At 34.8% G+C, this 16,376-nt stretch overlaps 1 protein-coding gene across 1 annotated transcript in view; it reads left to right on the top strand.

The window, feature by feature from the left end:
* Window positions 1-16,376, top strand: part of PGM2L1 (phosphoglucomutase 2 like 1) — a 63,019-nt gene that overhangs the window by 30,545 nt on the left and 16,098 nt on the right. Inside the window, exons 5-12 of the mRNA XM_079105170.1 lie at window positions 1,277-1,360; window positions 4,787-4,980; window positions 9,222-9,411; window positions 9,721-9,818; window positions 11,003-11,183; window positions 13,119-13,212; window positions 13,528-13,657; window positions 14,106-14,295. Of these exons, the coding sequence (XP_078961296.1) occupies window positions 1,277-1,360; window positions 4,787-4,980; window positions 9,222-9,411; window positions 9,721-9,818; window positions 11,003-11,183; window positions 13,119-13,212; window positions 13,528-13,657; window positions 14,106-14,295 (1,161 nt within the window). The remainder of the gene's footprint in view (window positions 1-1,276; window positions 1,361-4,786; window positions 4,981-9,221; window positions 9,412-9,720; window positions 9,819-11,002; window positions 11,184-13,118; window positions 13,213-13,527; window positions 13,658-14,105; window positions 14,296-16,376) is intronic.

Raw genomic sequence — 16,376 nt, 5'->3', positions numbered from 1 at the left:
GGCTCAGTAGTTAAGCACCCCTGGGTTCAATTCCTGGTACCAAAATAAAATAAAATAGTAGAATCCAGGGAGAATCTAGAAATATAGACCATCTCTGTAAGATTCTGCCACTGAGTTGTTAGTTCCAGTCATCATCAGTCCTGTTGTGTTGACTTTTCTCTCTTATTGCAGGTAGATTTGCTCTAGCTGGTAGGGAAGTTATTTTTAGCAATCCCAGATTTCACACCCTTTTATCATCATGACTTCAAGTGAAAGGCAGTTTTCCTTGACTGACTATTGTCAGAATATCTTGGGGAAAGGCTCTGATCAGCCTTGGGTGATGAAACAGTTTCTGAATGAATCACACCAAGGCAATAGATTACTATGGTTAGACCTGGCTCATGTGTCCAACACTCCCCTCCCACAACTATGATCAGGAGGGCAGTCAGACATGATGGTAGAAACAGAGGGAAAATATCCTAAGGAGACAAATAATAGCTACTACTGAGAAGGGAAATGCAACCTAAGAATTAACTCTGTGAGAGAAGATGTTGAGTTGAAACTTATATGACATAGAGGCCACATAATATATTTAAAAATCTTTAAATTGGAAAGCAAGAAACATGTTCTGGGACTGGGATTGTGGCTCAAGTGGTGGAGTACTTACTTGCTTAGCATGTGTGAGGTGCTGGGTTCGATTTTCAGCACCACATAGAAATAAATGAATAAAATAAAGGTCTATCAACATCTAAAAAAAATTTAAAAAAAAGAAACCTATGTTCTTCTCCCTCTGAATTTTCTACTGATGACTGTATAATGTTGGATAACCCTCAATGTAAAGTGTAATGGATTAGATGATTTCTAAATTTACTTCCAACTCCAATATTTTATGATTCTATTTGTCACATCTCCTGAGTTTGGTAGAATATCTGGCAGATAGTAGGTATTCATTAAATATTGTTAAATAAACAAAAAAATAAGAAATGCTTATTAGACTAAGTTAAACAAGCCTGGGAGGAAGGGGTTGGTGTTGTGGCTCAGTGGCAGAGCACTTGCCTAGCACATGTGAGGCAGTAGGTTCAATCCTCAGCTCCACATAAAAATAAATAAATAAAGATATTTCATCTATCCACAACTAAAAAAATTAAAAAAGAGAAAGAAGTGAACTCTACCCAACCAACATGGAATTCATGAGGTTTTTGGTCATTTAAGCCATAATACCTTTTTCTGTTATTTAATCGAAGTTCCTCTAACATCAATTGAAACAAAATTAAAATATGATGTTATTATTTTTTAGCCATATGCAGTCCAGGAACTCAAAGCAGTTGCAGGTGTGATGATTACTGCATCTCACAATCGCAAGGAAGACAATGGATACAAGGTAAACCTTAGACTCCTGACCTTTACTTATAGTTTTCTCACTATGAGTTTTTTAGGGCTTACAGAGAGAATATTTTTTCTTTTACAGCTTGGAATGTGGGAGCATCTCTTCTGAGTAGGTTTTGTTTAATGTCTGCCAGAACCTCAAGGCTTTCATTGGGAGCAATTTCTGTTAACAATTGATAACAATGTTATCAATTCTCACATTTGAATTTTTGGGTTGCGGGGGGGGGGGACTAATACAATTTATATAAGGTTAGTAAATATTCAAACAATGTTGTATATTATGCAGATATCCATGCACATATAGTAAAGTGCACAAGCATATAAACAAAATATTTCTAAGAGTATTTACCTCTGAGAGAGGTAGGCAAGTAATATCAGGGATAGTATCTTAGGTTGGGTCTTCCGGAAGCAGAAGCTGAGATGAGAATTTCTGTGAAAGTAGCTTATTAAGGAAATACTTTTGGAAATAGGAAAATGAGAGAAGCAGGTAGAGGGTGGAGTGATGGTGGGGAGAAACCAAGCAACTCTGTGGTCTCAGCAGGAGCAAAACTTATGCATCACAGGACATCATCAAGCTGGTCCCATCTTGAGGCTTCATACCCCCATGTTAGTCAGTCATTGACCAAGAGTTGCTGGTGGTGGTAATGGGGTAACTTCCCAAGGACTTTTTGACAAGGACAGTCCTCCAGAGAATGGGGCAGCTGCAGGCAACATAGCAGCTAATTTATAGATAAATTAGTCTGGCTAAGGGGATCTGAATGGGTACTAAGAATATCACTGTAGTCCTTCACTTGTATCATTCCCATTCTCATTTGACTCATTACATTCAGGCCCAGCTTATTTAGGATTCTGGTTGGTCAGAATTTCTTGAAAATACATATAAAAGGAGGATTTATGGGATGGACCACAGCCCTGACTGTTGCATTTGCTTCTGATGAATTAATTGATTACTCATATCGCTGTTTTTGACCACACCCTTTATACTTCCCTGCTCCTTTGGTAGTTATTTTTTCTCGTCTAGATGGCTAGTCCTGTTGTTATGGGGCGCAACTTAAGAACAGACCAATCACCACTGAGAAGTCCAAATTTGAGAGTCTTTATTAAGCCGGCCGGCTGACTATCTCACACAATGCCCCAAAAAAATGGCTATTGGGAGAACAGCCCCAACCATAGGGTTGTGGGGGTTCTTATACCAAAAATCACATCAATCATAAGTGTCCGTTGCTATGATTTGAAATTACAAACTAACATCATGAGATCATCAACAGAGGGGGAAGTGGGTCAAAATGACCCTTACCTAGGTACAAACTAAAGAATGGTTACTAACATCCACACAATCACTGTTTACATGGTATATTGTTTAGGAGCAATAGGAATCAAAAGAAAGCAATTTTTCTTTACATAGGAATTGTCATTCTGTATTGTTAAACATGTCACACTAAGTAACTGATGTTGGGGTGTTCCCATAGGAGAAGCTTATTTCCTACATAACATGGAGTCTCAGAGCAAAATGGAGTCAGTTTAGTCATTTCCCTTAGAGTCTGGCCTATGACATTCTCATGGAGTCAGATCTGTCAGCCGATCATACTGTGAGGTGACCCTTTGATGGGTCATTGGTAATAAGGCCTATATTAGTCCATGGCTGCTATACTTTTTTTATTTACAGTTAAAACGAGACATAGAAGTACCATACCCCAGTAAACTGAGTACAAAAAATATTCGCTTAGGCACCTGGTTTGTAGTAGCAGTCTTATGAAAATCAGGGTCAAGTGGCCCTGCCAGTGTGTTAATGCTTTTTTATATCTGCTGGTCTACTGGTATAAGAGGTTTAAAATGGCCAAGCAACACCTCTAGCTTTAATGTTAGTGGGATCACTGTTTGCTCAGAAGTATCTGGGACTTATTTCTCCAGAAAGTCACATCCTAAAGGGCTTTAGAGGTCTAAGTCTATAGATGGCCAACTCTGTTGCTCTGGGCTCAAGGTGAGGCACAACATCGTGGTGGAAGTGGCTTGGGACTTAGAACCAGGTAGCAGACACAAAGAGCTGAAAAACATTTTTAATTGCCTGGAACCCAAGAAGAAATAGACCTGCTTCCTCATGATCTCCCTATAATAGTGAATAGAACTCTTTTTGTTCTATACTTTGACTAATCATGAAACACTTTAAGACTCCCATTTTTATTAGGGGGTCTCAGTTCCAGCTCCCTCCCTTGAACATGGTCATTTCAACCCAGGAACTAGATAAACCAACAGTTCCCAAACCCCAGGCAACCCATAACATTACCCTTACAAGCTTATCACTCTGGTTTTCAATTCTTTCCTTTTTCCCCACTGCCTAGAGCTTTCCCTTTTCTCTTGTGAATTAAGCTATGTATTTAATTGTAATTTTTTTGCTATTTTATCTTTCATTTGAGGTGTTTGCTTTCAGAACAAGAATTTTTTTAATGTGTATTTATTTTTGTATTTTATTTAAAACTTTTTTAAGTTGTAGATGGACACAATGCCTTTATTTATTTTTATGTGTTACTGAGGATCAAACCCAGTGCCTCACATACATGTGAGGCAAGTGCTCTACCATTGAGCTCTAACCCCATCCCCTAAAAATATATATTTATTTTTAATTGACACATAATGTACATAAGAACAAGAACAATGTACATAGTTCACAATATTGCTTGACATAGAGCTTAGTACATAGTACATATTCAAGTGTATTTTTCTTTCCTTCATTTGGGATGCAATAGAATTCATGTCATATACATGGTAGAAATAAGCATAGATACGCTCTGAGCAAAGTCCCTTTTAATTTTGAGATCCTGTAAATTATTAGAATTTATGTTTTTTGCTTTTTTGATAACAGCTCCTAATGCTGTGTTGATCAAAGTACTTGACAAACTGAAAGCTTATTGAGATGTATGTGGATAATTGACATGTTAATTATATTTCCTGATACAGATTTTATTTAGTGTGACATAAATTCTACTTTAATTTATAATATAAAAACAACTTCTGTATCACAAAACAGAATCACTTTATAATGTTGAGTTTAATAGTATGAAGTTTTATGGGATATTTTGTGGTTTTTTAGATCATCTCTAATATGCAGTTATAAACCTAAGAGTATGATTGGATACTGTGGTGAATGCATATTCTAATGTTGTCATGTTGCCCTGCTTATATTTTACTTATATTGTTTTCTAAGCAAATTCTTAAAAAAGGAAATAATACATAATTATTTTATTATTGAGCCTGTGGAATCATTATCATCAGTGTATTTTGGTATTTACTAGTCTCATGCTGACATTCTTTTTCTCGATTCATTTGATATGCTTCTTAAAGCCAAAGATCTCTATTATAGCTAAGAAAAGGTCATTTAAGTATTTCAGTACATCAATTATAGCAATATTTACCTGTCATCTAGGTTTATTGGGAAAATGGTGCTCAAATCACATCTCCTCATGATAAAGAAATTCTGAAATGTATAGAGGAATGTGTAGAACCCTGGAATGGTTCCTGGAATGATAATTTAGTGGACACCAGTCCACTGAAGAAAGATCCTCTGCAGGACATTTGCAGGAGATACATGGAAGATCTGAAAAAGATCTGTTTTCACAGGTAACCAAGTGGGAATATAGGATGGTATTACCTTAGGATAAGTTTAGCAAGTGAGGGAAGAAAAAGTGATAAAAATGTTTTCTATTCATTATATTAAAATTATAGCTAAGTAGTACTAATAACAGACTAAAAGTAGAAGTAACACAAACATCCATCAAGTAATGAATGGATAAATAAAATGTGATTTATCCATATAATGAAATATTACTTAGCAATAAAAAGAAAGTATTGATTATGTTAAAGGTTCATAAACCTTGAAAGCATGCTAATGAAAGAAGCCAGTTACAAAGAACCTCATATTATGATCTTATTCATATATAATGTCCAGAATAGGTAAATCTGCAGAGACCAAAATAGAAAATAGAGTAGTGGTTGCCTATGGGTGGGAGAAATCAGAGTTCGGAGGGTGACAAAAATGGGGTTTAGAGTTGTTTTGAGAGTAATAAGAATGTTCTAGGGCTGGGGTTGTGGCTCAGTGGCAGAGTGCTTGTCTAGCATGTGTGAGGCACTGTGTTCAATTCTCAGTACCACATATAAATAAATAAAATAAAGGTCCATTGCCAACTAAAAATTTTTTAATTAAAAAAAGAATGTTCTAAAATTAATTGTGATAATGGTTGAACAACTCTATGAATATAGTAAAAACCATTTCATTTTATACTTTAACTGGGTGAATTGTTTAGTAAGCAAATTATATCTCAGTAAAGCTGTAAACTAATTATACTTAATTATATGTATTTCTTCTGTGTAAGATGCCTATCCCACAAAATTGATTTTAGCTTTTTCTCTATTTTATTTTTCAAAAGTTTACCCATCACAGCTATCAGTTGTTTGCTTCTCCTTTCAGAATGATAAGTGGGCTATAGTACTAGCTAAATGCTAGCTATAATAAATCTAAAAGGAATTTGAGCCAGGCATGGTGACACATGCATATAATCTCAGTGACTCAGGAGGCTGAGGCAGGAGGATTGCAAGTTCAAGGCCAGCATCAGCAACTTATTGAGCTCCTGTCTCAAAATAAAAAATAAAAAGGGTTGGGGTTATAGTTTAGTAGCAGAATGCCCATAGATTCAATTCCTAGTACCACCAAAACCAATTTGATCTTTTCTATCTTTGCTTTTTTAAGTTCTTGTTTTTTAAAGAGTATATGTGCAGGGGCTGGGGCTATAGTTCAGTGGTAAAGCGTTTGCCTAGCATGAGTGAAGCCCTGGGTTCAATCCTCAGCACATAAAGATAACTAAATAAAATAAAGGTTAAATTATTTTTGAAAAAGTATATGTGCGAAAGCAAATTAACAAATGAATCTAATTATATATCAAGCTGAAAGTATAATCACACAGATTTCAAATAACTTTAAATTTTACTATATTTTCTAATGAGTCATATCTAAGGATAAAGAACCACACACCTGAATTGTACTTGGCATCTCTATTATTAGTACCATTGATGGTTTTATTGATATAAATATGCATATACATATACATAGGTGTATTATAAAACAAATGGATATTTATTTTGATGTCAACAAGGAACTAAAATTTTACTATAAGAGAAGCAAATGTAAACTACAGTAATTCTAAGATTATATTTTAAGTTTGAATTTGAAACATTAGTATGAACTCATGATTTATTTACTTTGTTCCAAATTACTAATTCTGTTGCTAAAAAGACTTAAAGCACAGATTGTAGTTTCTAAATAACATTTCCCATTAAAAGGAACTAGGACTGTTGGAGAAATTGATAAATCCAGGACTGGGGCAAAAAAATGTGCTTCTGGGATCAATCTCAGTATCTGTATCTGTATCTCTATCTCTGTCTATCTGTCTTTTTTGTCTCAGTCTCTCTCTGTTATAAAGTGAGGGAAGTACTGGGAGAGATGGGATCATATCAGAAGGATATAAGAGCATACTTGAAGGGAGATTCCGTTGACCAAAGATTGGACAGTTGGGCATCAAAAAGAATATTCACTAAGTTGCCCGTGCTGACTATGAACTTGTAATCCTCTTGATTCAGCCTTCCTAGTAACTGGGATTATAGGTGTGCACAACCTTGTCTCAAAACAAGGGCTTGAAGAGTAGTTCACTGATAGGGCACTTCTTGCCTACCATGCCTGAAGACCTGGGTTTAATCCCTCAGTACCACAAAAACCAAAAACCAAAAAAAAAAATTAACTGTAATGAATTAAGACATTAAACATACAAGGTCATTGGCTGGTACTAACACTACACAAACACTTCATTGGTCACCTTTGAGAGTTGCTAGATTAAAAATTACTCATTGTGAAATTTGATAAATTCTGAATTTTCAATCAGCAAATTGATAAATGCTTAGATCTTCTTTTGTCTTTTCTATATGAACTGACTTTAGAGGTTAATTAAATAATTGCTGAAGGATAAATATTTTTAAAGAAAAAACAATTGCATAATGAATAAAAGAATTAAAACATCACTATTTTATTACCACTAATAAAAGGTGATGATCATCAAGGGCTGCTAAGACTTGTAAGTGAAAAGTTATTGGGAAATTTTTGATGGATGGATCAAGATGACAAGATGATGAATCAATACTATTAAAAGTAAGATTGACATTATATGCCTCCCCTCCTGATTCAATACCTGTTCTTGCCTAAAGATTTGAAATTGAATCTAATGTTGTTTTGGGATTCACCTACCTATTTATAGAAAAAGCAGTTTTGGGGAACATGTTAATACAAAAAGGATGTAATCTGCCCACCCAAGATGCAGGAAATTCTCCAGGGCACATGATTTAGTTTCTTCTATATAAGGCATGGGGATTGGAGAAGAAAGGAAAGAATATGTATAGATAACAAGAGACTTGAGAGACATAGTGACCAGATGATGTGGACCTCATTCATGTTCTGATTCAAGTAAACCCAACTGTATTTTTGAGACATTTGGGGAAAATTTGAACATTAGGGAGGATATTGGATGACATTAAGAAATTATTGTTGATTTTGCCAGGTACAATATTGGTATTATGGTTATGTTTTTAAATACTAAAGCATTTGTATGTAAAATAGTTTGATGTCTTAAAACTAAATTAATGGAATGTTAATAAATGTTGAATTGAAGTGATAAGTATATTGATATTAGGCATTCTTCTCCTTAAGTGTATTTTGAAAATTGTCATAATAAAATTTTATTTTAATTAATAGTTTTATTTATTACAGAGAGTGGTTAGTAAGTAGTAGATAAGAATGTAGAAAGTTTTGGTGTGGAACACCCAAAGAAACTGTGAGTGGACGTTAATGGAAATGATGCAGAAAGGAGAGGTGACAAGAATTGTAAAGTTCTTGAGTGAGAATAGATGAGGATCAGAGTCAAAGTAGAGGCACTGACCTTTGAGAGAAAAAAGAACACTTTCTCACTGTTGTCAGAAGAAGGAAAAGATACATGGATGCTGTTAGATTGTGGATTTGATGTAGGAAGATTAGGAAGTTCCCATCAGATGATGTCTGTATTATTGATGTATTAGGTGAAGGAAAAGGAATAAGAGAGAAGAAAAGATTTTATACCATTTTAGAGAGTAAAATAGTAAGTTTTTTGAGTAACAAAGTAGGATTGCCTGGCATTGTTGAGTGCCCTTTGAAAGTGAAGCTCTTCAACCCTTTTTGAGATTTACTCTAGCAGTATTGTGCTATTTTGGTACAGGTCTGGAAAAGGTACATTGCTGGGTTCAGTGAAGGATAAGGTTTTGAAGGATCAGGGTAATCAAAATGACAATAAAAGAAGGTGATTGAAATTAGGAACTTTGGAGTTTTAGCTGGACTTGAAAGAAAAAAAGGAGGGGTCTGCAGAGAATAAGAAAGGCTACTTAGGAAGTTTTTGTGATTAATCTGGTAAGAGATACTATAGCAGCTTGGTTAGGATATTGGTATAGAAATGGAGGGAAGCAATCCAGGTTAGGAAGTTGAACCACAAAGGGAGAATAAAAAATCTTTTGAAATTTACTTTAATACCACATAGTTAAAAAAAAAAAACTTACAGGGCTGGGGTTGGCTCAGTGGTAAAGTGTTTGCCTACCACGTGTGAGGTACTGGGTTCAATCCTCAGCAACACATTTTTAAAAAATAGAGATATTGTGTCCATCTATAACTAAAAATATTTTTTAAAAATATCTTACAGTTCTGCTGAAGGCTTTAATCACTCAAACTTAAGTGTTTTGAATTATATCACAGGTAGCAAGTTTTATGATGTTGATTGGTGACTTTTACCTTACAGGGAATTAAACTCAAAGACCACCTTGAAATTTGTGCATACATCCTTTCATGGGGTCGGACATGACTACGTACAGTTGGCTTTTCAAGCGTTTGGTTTTAAGCCTCCAATTCCAGTACCAGAACAAAAAGATCCTGATCCAGACTTTTCTACTGTTAAATGCCCAAATCCTGAAGAAGGAGAATCTGTGCTGGTATTTTTTAATATTTAAATTATTATTAGTTAATTAAACCATCAGAATAAATAGAACTTATTGACAGTTCAGAGATTACTTACAAAAGCAGAAACCATTTTAGTTTATATCATTTAAATTATTCTGGAGTCATAATTGTGTTTTGTTGGAAATCTATGATAGGCGTCCCTATGTTAAGCAACTTATTTTAAATTTAGCCACATTGTATGCCTTCTAAAATTCATATCGCTAACATAGTGCCTACATTTAGGAATATTAGTATTGATTAGGTTCTTCAATACAATCCAGCATTTGGGGTTACTGTTTCAGGAACTTTCTCTGAGACTGGCAGAGAGAGAAAATGCCCGGATAGTGCTAGCCACAGATCCTGATGCAGATCGACTGGCAGTGGCAGAACTTCAGGAGAAGTAAGTAGTAGAATCTGTTATTTGATTAAAAGCTTGAGCTATGAGGGGTTGGGACTACAAAACACAATGTGGGGGACTTGACTAGTATGTGTGAGACCCTGATTTCACTCCCCAGCATCAAAAAAAAAAAAAAAAAAAGTTTGAGCTTTGAAAAGCAGTGTTTTAAAAAATTAAGTTTTACAGGCTCATTGAAATAGTAAAAATACAAGAAAAGAAAATAAATCTTATATAACCCCACCATCCAGAGAAAACTACCTAAGTCAATACTTCAACATTTCCTTCCTTTTTTTCCTACTCAAATAAAGATGTGAGGGGCTGGGGATGTAGCTCAGTTGGTAAAGTGCTTGCCTCACAAGCACAAGGCCCTGGGTTTAAATCCCCAGCACCACAAAAAGAAAGAAAGAAAGAAAGATATGTTTGTTCTTATAAAATTGTGAAACTGTGGTCATACTGTATATAGCTTTATATCTTGATTATTTTCCATGCCAGTTATACTGTGAGCATTTTTCTCATTCTTATATATTTGAAAATATTAATTTTAAACACAGCCTATTTCAATAGATTGCTTTATCAATATAATCATTTCCTAATCCTAGTCCTCTGGGTTGCTATGTATTTTCAGCATTTTGATATGACATATGTCTTTATGTAGACTTAAACACTTATCACAATTTTTTTCTCTTTAAGTAAAAGAATAAAATAGGTGTGGTGGTACATGTCTATAATCCCAGCAACTCAGAAAGCTGAGGCAGGAGGATCCCAAGTTCAAGTTGAATCTCAGCAACTTAGCAAAATCCTGTCTCAATATAAAAAAATAAAAAGGATTGGGGATATAGATCAGTGGTAGAATACCCCAGGGTTCAATCCCCAGTACAAAAAAGAAGGGTCGGGGAGAGAGAGAGCAATTATAACCACTCTTACCCCAGGTCATTTGTAAAAGTAGCAGTAAATATTTTCTCAAAAGTCCCATATTATAGAACTGAATTGGAACAGGCTGTTTTTCTTGCTTTTGTAATAATTTCAGAGTGTATCCTGATGTTGTATATAACTAAAAATGATTAATTTTTTAAAGTCGCCTAGCTTTAGGATTTTCCTATCTGAAGGATGAGAATTTGTAGGGCTTAGAGTAAAGAAGTTTCAGTGAGAAACTAGAAAGGTCTTGACTTGGAATTTTCTTTCAACAGTGGTCGTTGGAAAGTCTTCACGGGAAATGAGCTGGCAGCATTGTTTGGATGGTGGATGTTTGATTGCTGGAAGAAAAATAAACCAAGAAATGCTGATGTGAAGAATGTTTATATGTTAGCCACCACTGTCTCTTCTAAAATTTTGAAAGCAATTGCACTTGAAGAAGGATTTCATTTTGAAGTAAGAATAAATAATATCCATGTGCTGCTTTTCTAAACCTATTTCTATACACTAAAGACTCCAGGAAAACTGACTTTTCATTGACTCATTTATGATTCCCTCATTTTTTAATCATTGATACTTGCTCAATATTTTTAATTACTTAGATACCCAGAGTCAAATTCATCTAGTATGTGAATTTTTGATGACATTTTCTCCAAAAATTACATTAGCACATATTATTTCATACATCTGGTTTTCAGATGGAAAATCTGTTTCCTAGTGACCTCATCACCAACACAGACTTTACCCCAAAAAGCTTGTAAATGCCATCAACCCTTTGTTTATACTCTTCAAGCACAGTATTAATAAATAAACTTTTAAGTAGACTTCTAACTTGCAAACTGAGATCGATTGGTTCTACATCATCTTCATCCTCTTCCTCCTCATCATCATAATGACTTTATCTCAACCACATCATTAATCTTTGTGAACCTCAAACAGTTAGGCAGACCAGTTTTGCAGCTACTTGGACCAAAGCCAGCTGTATTACTTTTACTCTGCCATCTTTACCAGATGTCAGTGAAAGTGTTACCTCAAGGCATTTTCCTTGAGTCATACTCAAGCTAGAAGTCTCAATACTAATTGACTGAGTAAAAGAAAATTGTACTTATTTTTATGAAATACAGTTTTAAATCTTAGACTTCCAAAAATACCAATAGCAGAAGATACTGAAAATTTATTCAAGCCTAAGATTCTGAATTACTATAATGTGTTTCTTCTATATCAAGAAAAGTATGTGCACAAAAGAAAGAAAAGAACCTGATTCTGAACATCAGTATTATAAATTTGTTTTGGTTTGAGGGGATTGCCAGCATTTTTATTTTTGGTGAATTTTTCATAGAAAAGTGATTTAGGAAATTTAAATTAGTAATGGTAGGGCTGGGGTTGTGGCTTAGTGGTAAAGCAGTTGCCTCACATGTGAGGTTCAATTTGCAGCACTGCATGTAAATAAATGAATAAAATAAAAGTCCATCAACAACTGAAAAAGATATTTTAAAAAGTTAGTATTGGAAAACCCCAGAAAAGTGTGCATGTGTTGACTCTAGAACAGGGCATGTCTTTAAAGCTCATCAGATGAAAATTCCTCAAATATAATTATTAATGAATTACTTGGTAATTGTCTTGGTGGTTTTATTTAGGTCACAGTGCTATGGAAAGGTGTACTTGTTTCAAGCATATGTTTTGATAATGTGTTGCTAAAAACATAATGGCTTTTGATTACTTGGGAAGACTAAATCACCAGCTCTCTTAGTTAGTGCTATAGTATGGCTTAAAGGACAATTGCTGGGAAGCAGTGTAATTGAAACTTGCCTCCATCTTGTATATGCTTCATCTTGGGCACATTTATTTAATCTCTGAGCCTCTCTTCTGGCAACTGTTTATGAACTTTAGAAAAGATCATGCTATGGGCTGGGGTTGTGGCTCAGTGGTGGAACACTTGCCTAGCTGTGTGAGGCACTGGGTTCAATCCTCAGCACCACATATAAATAAAGGAATAAAATAAAGTTCTATCAACGTCTAAAAATATATTAAAAAAAGAAAAGATCATGCTATTATAGTGCTATTAAGTACCTATTAGAGTATTTAATAAATAGGACTAATATAGTACTTAACAAATATATATAGTACCTATGTTAAAGATAATAATATAGGTATATATTTATGTTACTTTGTAACTATTTTCAGCAGCACATATAAACATGGGATTCTATTTGGTATAAATCATCTATTACTATACTGTAGACTATATGTTTACCACTGTATAAATCTTTGTGGACCCAAGAACCTAATAGAAGACCACCATTCAGGAATTATGTGCATTTATCGATAGATTTTTCTCCAAGTTTATGGAAGAGTCACTTTAAACTATATAGTACTTCCTCTGCATTTCAGGAAACATTACCAGGTTTTAAATGGATTGGAAGTAGGATAAAAGATCTCCTGGAAAATGGGAAAGAAGTCCTTTTTGCATTTGAAGAGTCTATTGGTATGTAGTAAATATTAAAATCTTTTGAAATTTGATTGAAAACATTTTTTTAAATGTGACAATCCTGTAGGAGGAATTTTTTGCCTTCTGACTTTATGTTTTGAGTTGTAAAAATTGCAGAGAATTCAAAAATATGTAGATGCATGTCTCATCAGAAAAAAAGAAACTTAAAGGTCCCCTGAATACTTTCAATCTTGGTGGATTTCATCTGTTTCTAGGCTCTTAAATTCACTAGTCCTTTTCTGAAGAAATTTGAAACTAATGAAATTGTAGAATTAAGTTTCTCCCTATTCTAAAGATGTTTTTAATTCCCAGGTTTTCTATGTGGAACTTCTGTTTTGGATAAAGATGGGGTGAGTGCAGCTGTTGTTGTTGCTGAGATGGCGTCTTACCTGGAAACCATGAGTATAACATTGACGGAGCAACTTATTAAGGTTTATGAAAAGTAAGTTCATATGCAATTCTTTCAATTTTTTTGTCCCATCCTTCGTTTTATAAATTGTTTTTGTATTGTTTTGTATTTTTGTACTGGGGACTGAACCCAGGGTGCTTAACCACTGACCACATCCCCTGCACCCCCGCCTTTTATATTTTTATTTTGAGACAGAGTCTCACTAAGTTGCTTAGGGCCTTGATAAATTGCTAAGGCTGGCTTTGAATTCCCCATCCTTTTGCCTCAGCCTCCTGAGCCACTGGTATTACAGGCATACACCGCCATGCCTGGCTTCTAAATTTGTTTTTGAAGAATAGTTAACATCCTTTTTTAAAAAAAAACATTAAAATTGATTTAGGGACTGCCACTTTCTATGAACTATTCTAATAGGTTTGTCTTTAATGTGTACATTTCTAAAGTTATCTGAAATCTGATTTTAGTACTTTAAATCTTTGTGCAGATACGGTTATCATATGTCAAAAACTTCATATTTCTTGTGTTATGATCCACCTACCATCAAAAGTATATTCGAAAGGCTTCGCAATTTTGATTCTCCAAAAGAATATCCAAAATCTTGTGGGACATTTACTATATTGCATATACGGGATGTTACCACTGGATATGACAGCAGCCAGCCTAATAAGAAATCAGTAAGTACCTTATTTTTCTAACAATGAAGAAAATTTAATGGCTCATGTCACCAAAAAGTCCAGAGGTAGGTTTTATATGAGGCTTAATCCTGTTTCCTTATGTTTACTAGTTTATTGTAAAGGTTACAGTTTAGGAAAACCAAGACAGAAGAGATGCATAGGGAAGAGTACTGGGGCTGGGTATAGAATAGGAGCTCATGCCCTTTCCAGGCACGCCACCCTCTCAGAAGGTTCATGTGCTCACCAATCTGGAAGCTCCTGAAAGTACCTGTTTGGAAAAAAAAAAAAAAAAAAAAAACAAGGTCTAGGATTGTGGCTCAGTGGTAGAGCACTTGCCTAGCATGTGTGAGGCACTGGGTTCATTTCTCTGCACTACATATAAATAAATGAATAAAATAAAGGTTCATCAACAACTAAAAAACAATTAAGAAAATTTTTTTTGCTAATTTGTAATAATTCATATTATACCAAAATAGTAGAAATTCAGACCTGTGAGTTTCTTGAGACTAGGATCCATTGTTTATCCCTAGAGTAGTTTTAAGTGACCAGTGATCTTCATAGATTTCCAGGTAATCATCTCTAATACCCTGGGGCAAAGGGTATGAGGACAGAAAGAGGAAGGTATAGACAGAGAGAAAAAGAGAATGTACAATGATGCTAAAACAATGTCGAAAATATAGTCTTTCTAAAACCCTAGAATTTCAAAGTCATTCACATTCCCAGCCATTTTTTGTCTCTCTAAGGTGCTTAGTGCCTTGGAATCCTCCTGCCTCAGCCTCCTGAGTCACTGGGATTACAGGTGTGACCATCCCCCATGTGGGGCTATTTGTCTACTTTTAACTTCCCTTTCCAACTTTACTTCCTGTATCTCTAGCCAAAAAGAGTAACATAATTTCAAACATATGTATGTATATGTATATATATATATTTTTTTAAGTTCCGTATTTCTTTTTTCTTTGTTAAATTATATTTTTACCTTTTTTCTTTCTGTAATTTCTGTATTTCTAATCAAATTGTTTCTTTAGTTTACCTTTTCTTCCACTGCTATAGATTCATACCTTGACATTATTTAAGGCTTAAGGTAAATATGACCTCCAGGTTCCACAATCAGATAGCTTCCTCCTGAGGTTTTGTTACATGGTGTATTTATGTTACTGTTGTGTTTTGCCTGGCAGGCCCATTTCTAATGGAACTTTATGCCTCTCAAAGCCCTTGGCTATGTGATAGGTGCTCAAGCAAATACTTATATACAATAGATTGCTGGTCATATTCATTTTGTTATTGTTATTGTTATGAGTGATTATTAGCCTAAATTTCCATTTGTAATGTTCTAATGTTGTTAAAAGATTCTAGGGACATAATGTATTTTGGGAACTCTGCAGCTTCTTATATAGGATAATACCCATATTCCTTATAGATAGGCAGAATTAATATTATTAAAATAGGCATATTGGGCCTGGGGATATAGCTCAGCTGGTAGAGTGCTTGCCTTGCATGCACAAGGCTCTGGGTTCAATCCCCAGCACCACAAAAAAAAAAAAAAAAAAAAAGCATATATACCAAAAGCAATATACAGATTCAGTGCACTTCCCATCAAAATAACAATGACATTCTTCACTGAAGTAGTCCTAAAATTCATTTTGGAAGAATAGAAGACCCAGAACAGCCAAAGCAAATCTAAGTTAAAAAATCAACGCCAGAGGCATCATGACACCTGACTTCAAATTATACGACAGAGGTATACTAACGAAAACTGCATACCCAGTTTTCATGCCAGTTTTGGTACTGGCATAAAAACAGACGCATGGAAGAGTAGTACAGAATAGATGACACCAAGACAAACCCACACAGATACAGTATCTGAGCCTTGACAAAGGCACCAAAAGCATGTTGGAGAAAAGACAGTCTGTTTAACAAATGGTTCTGAGAAAACTGGTTTCACCATAGGCAGATGAATAAGGTTAAATTCCTGTCTCTGGACCTGCACAAAAGTCAACTCAAAATGAATCAAAGACCTAGGAATGAAACCAGAAACTTTGCAACTACTAGATGAAAATATAGGGTCCATACTCCCAACATAA

This window comes from Sciurus vulgaris (assembly GCF_902686455.1).
Source record: "Sciurus vulgaris genome assembly, chromosome: 11".
Classification (NCBI taxonomy): domain Eukaryota; kingdom Metazoa; phylum Chordata; class Mammalia; order Rodentia; family Sciuridae; genus Sciurus; species Sciurus vulgaris.
This window is presented reverse-complemented; position numbering and strand designations above follow the sequence as displayed.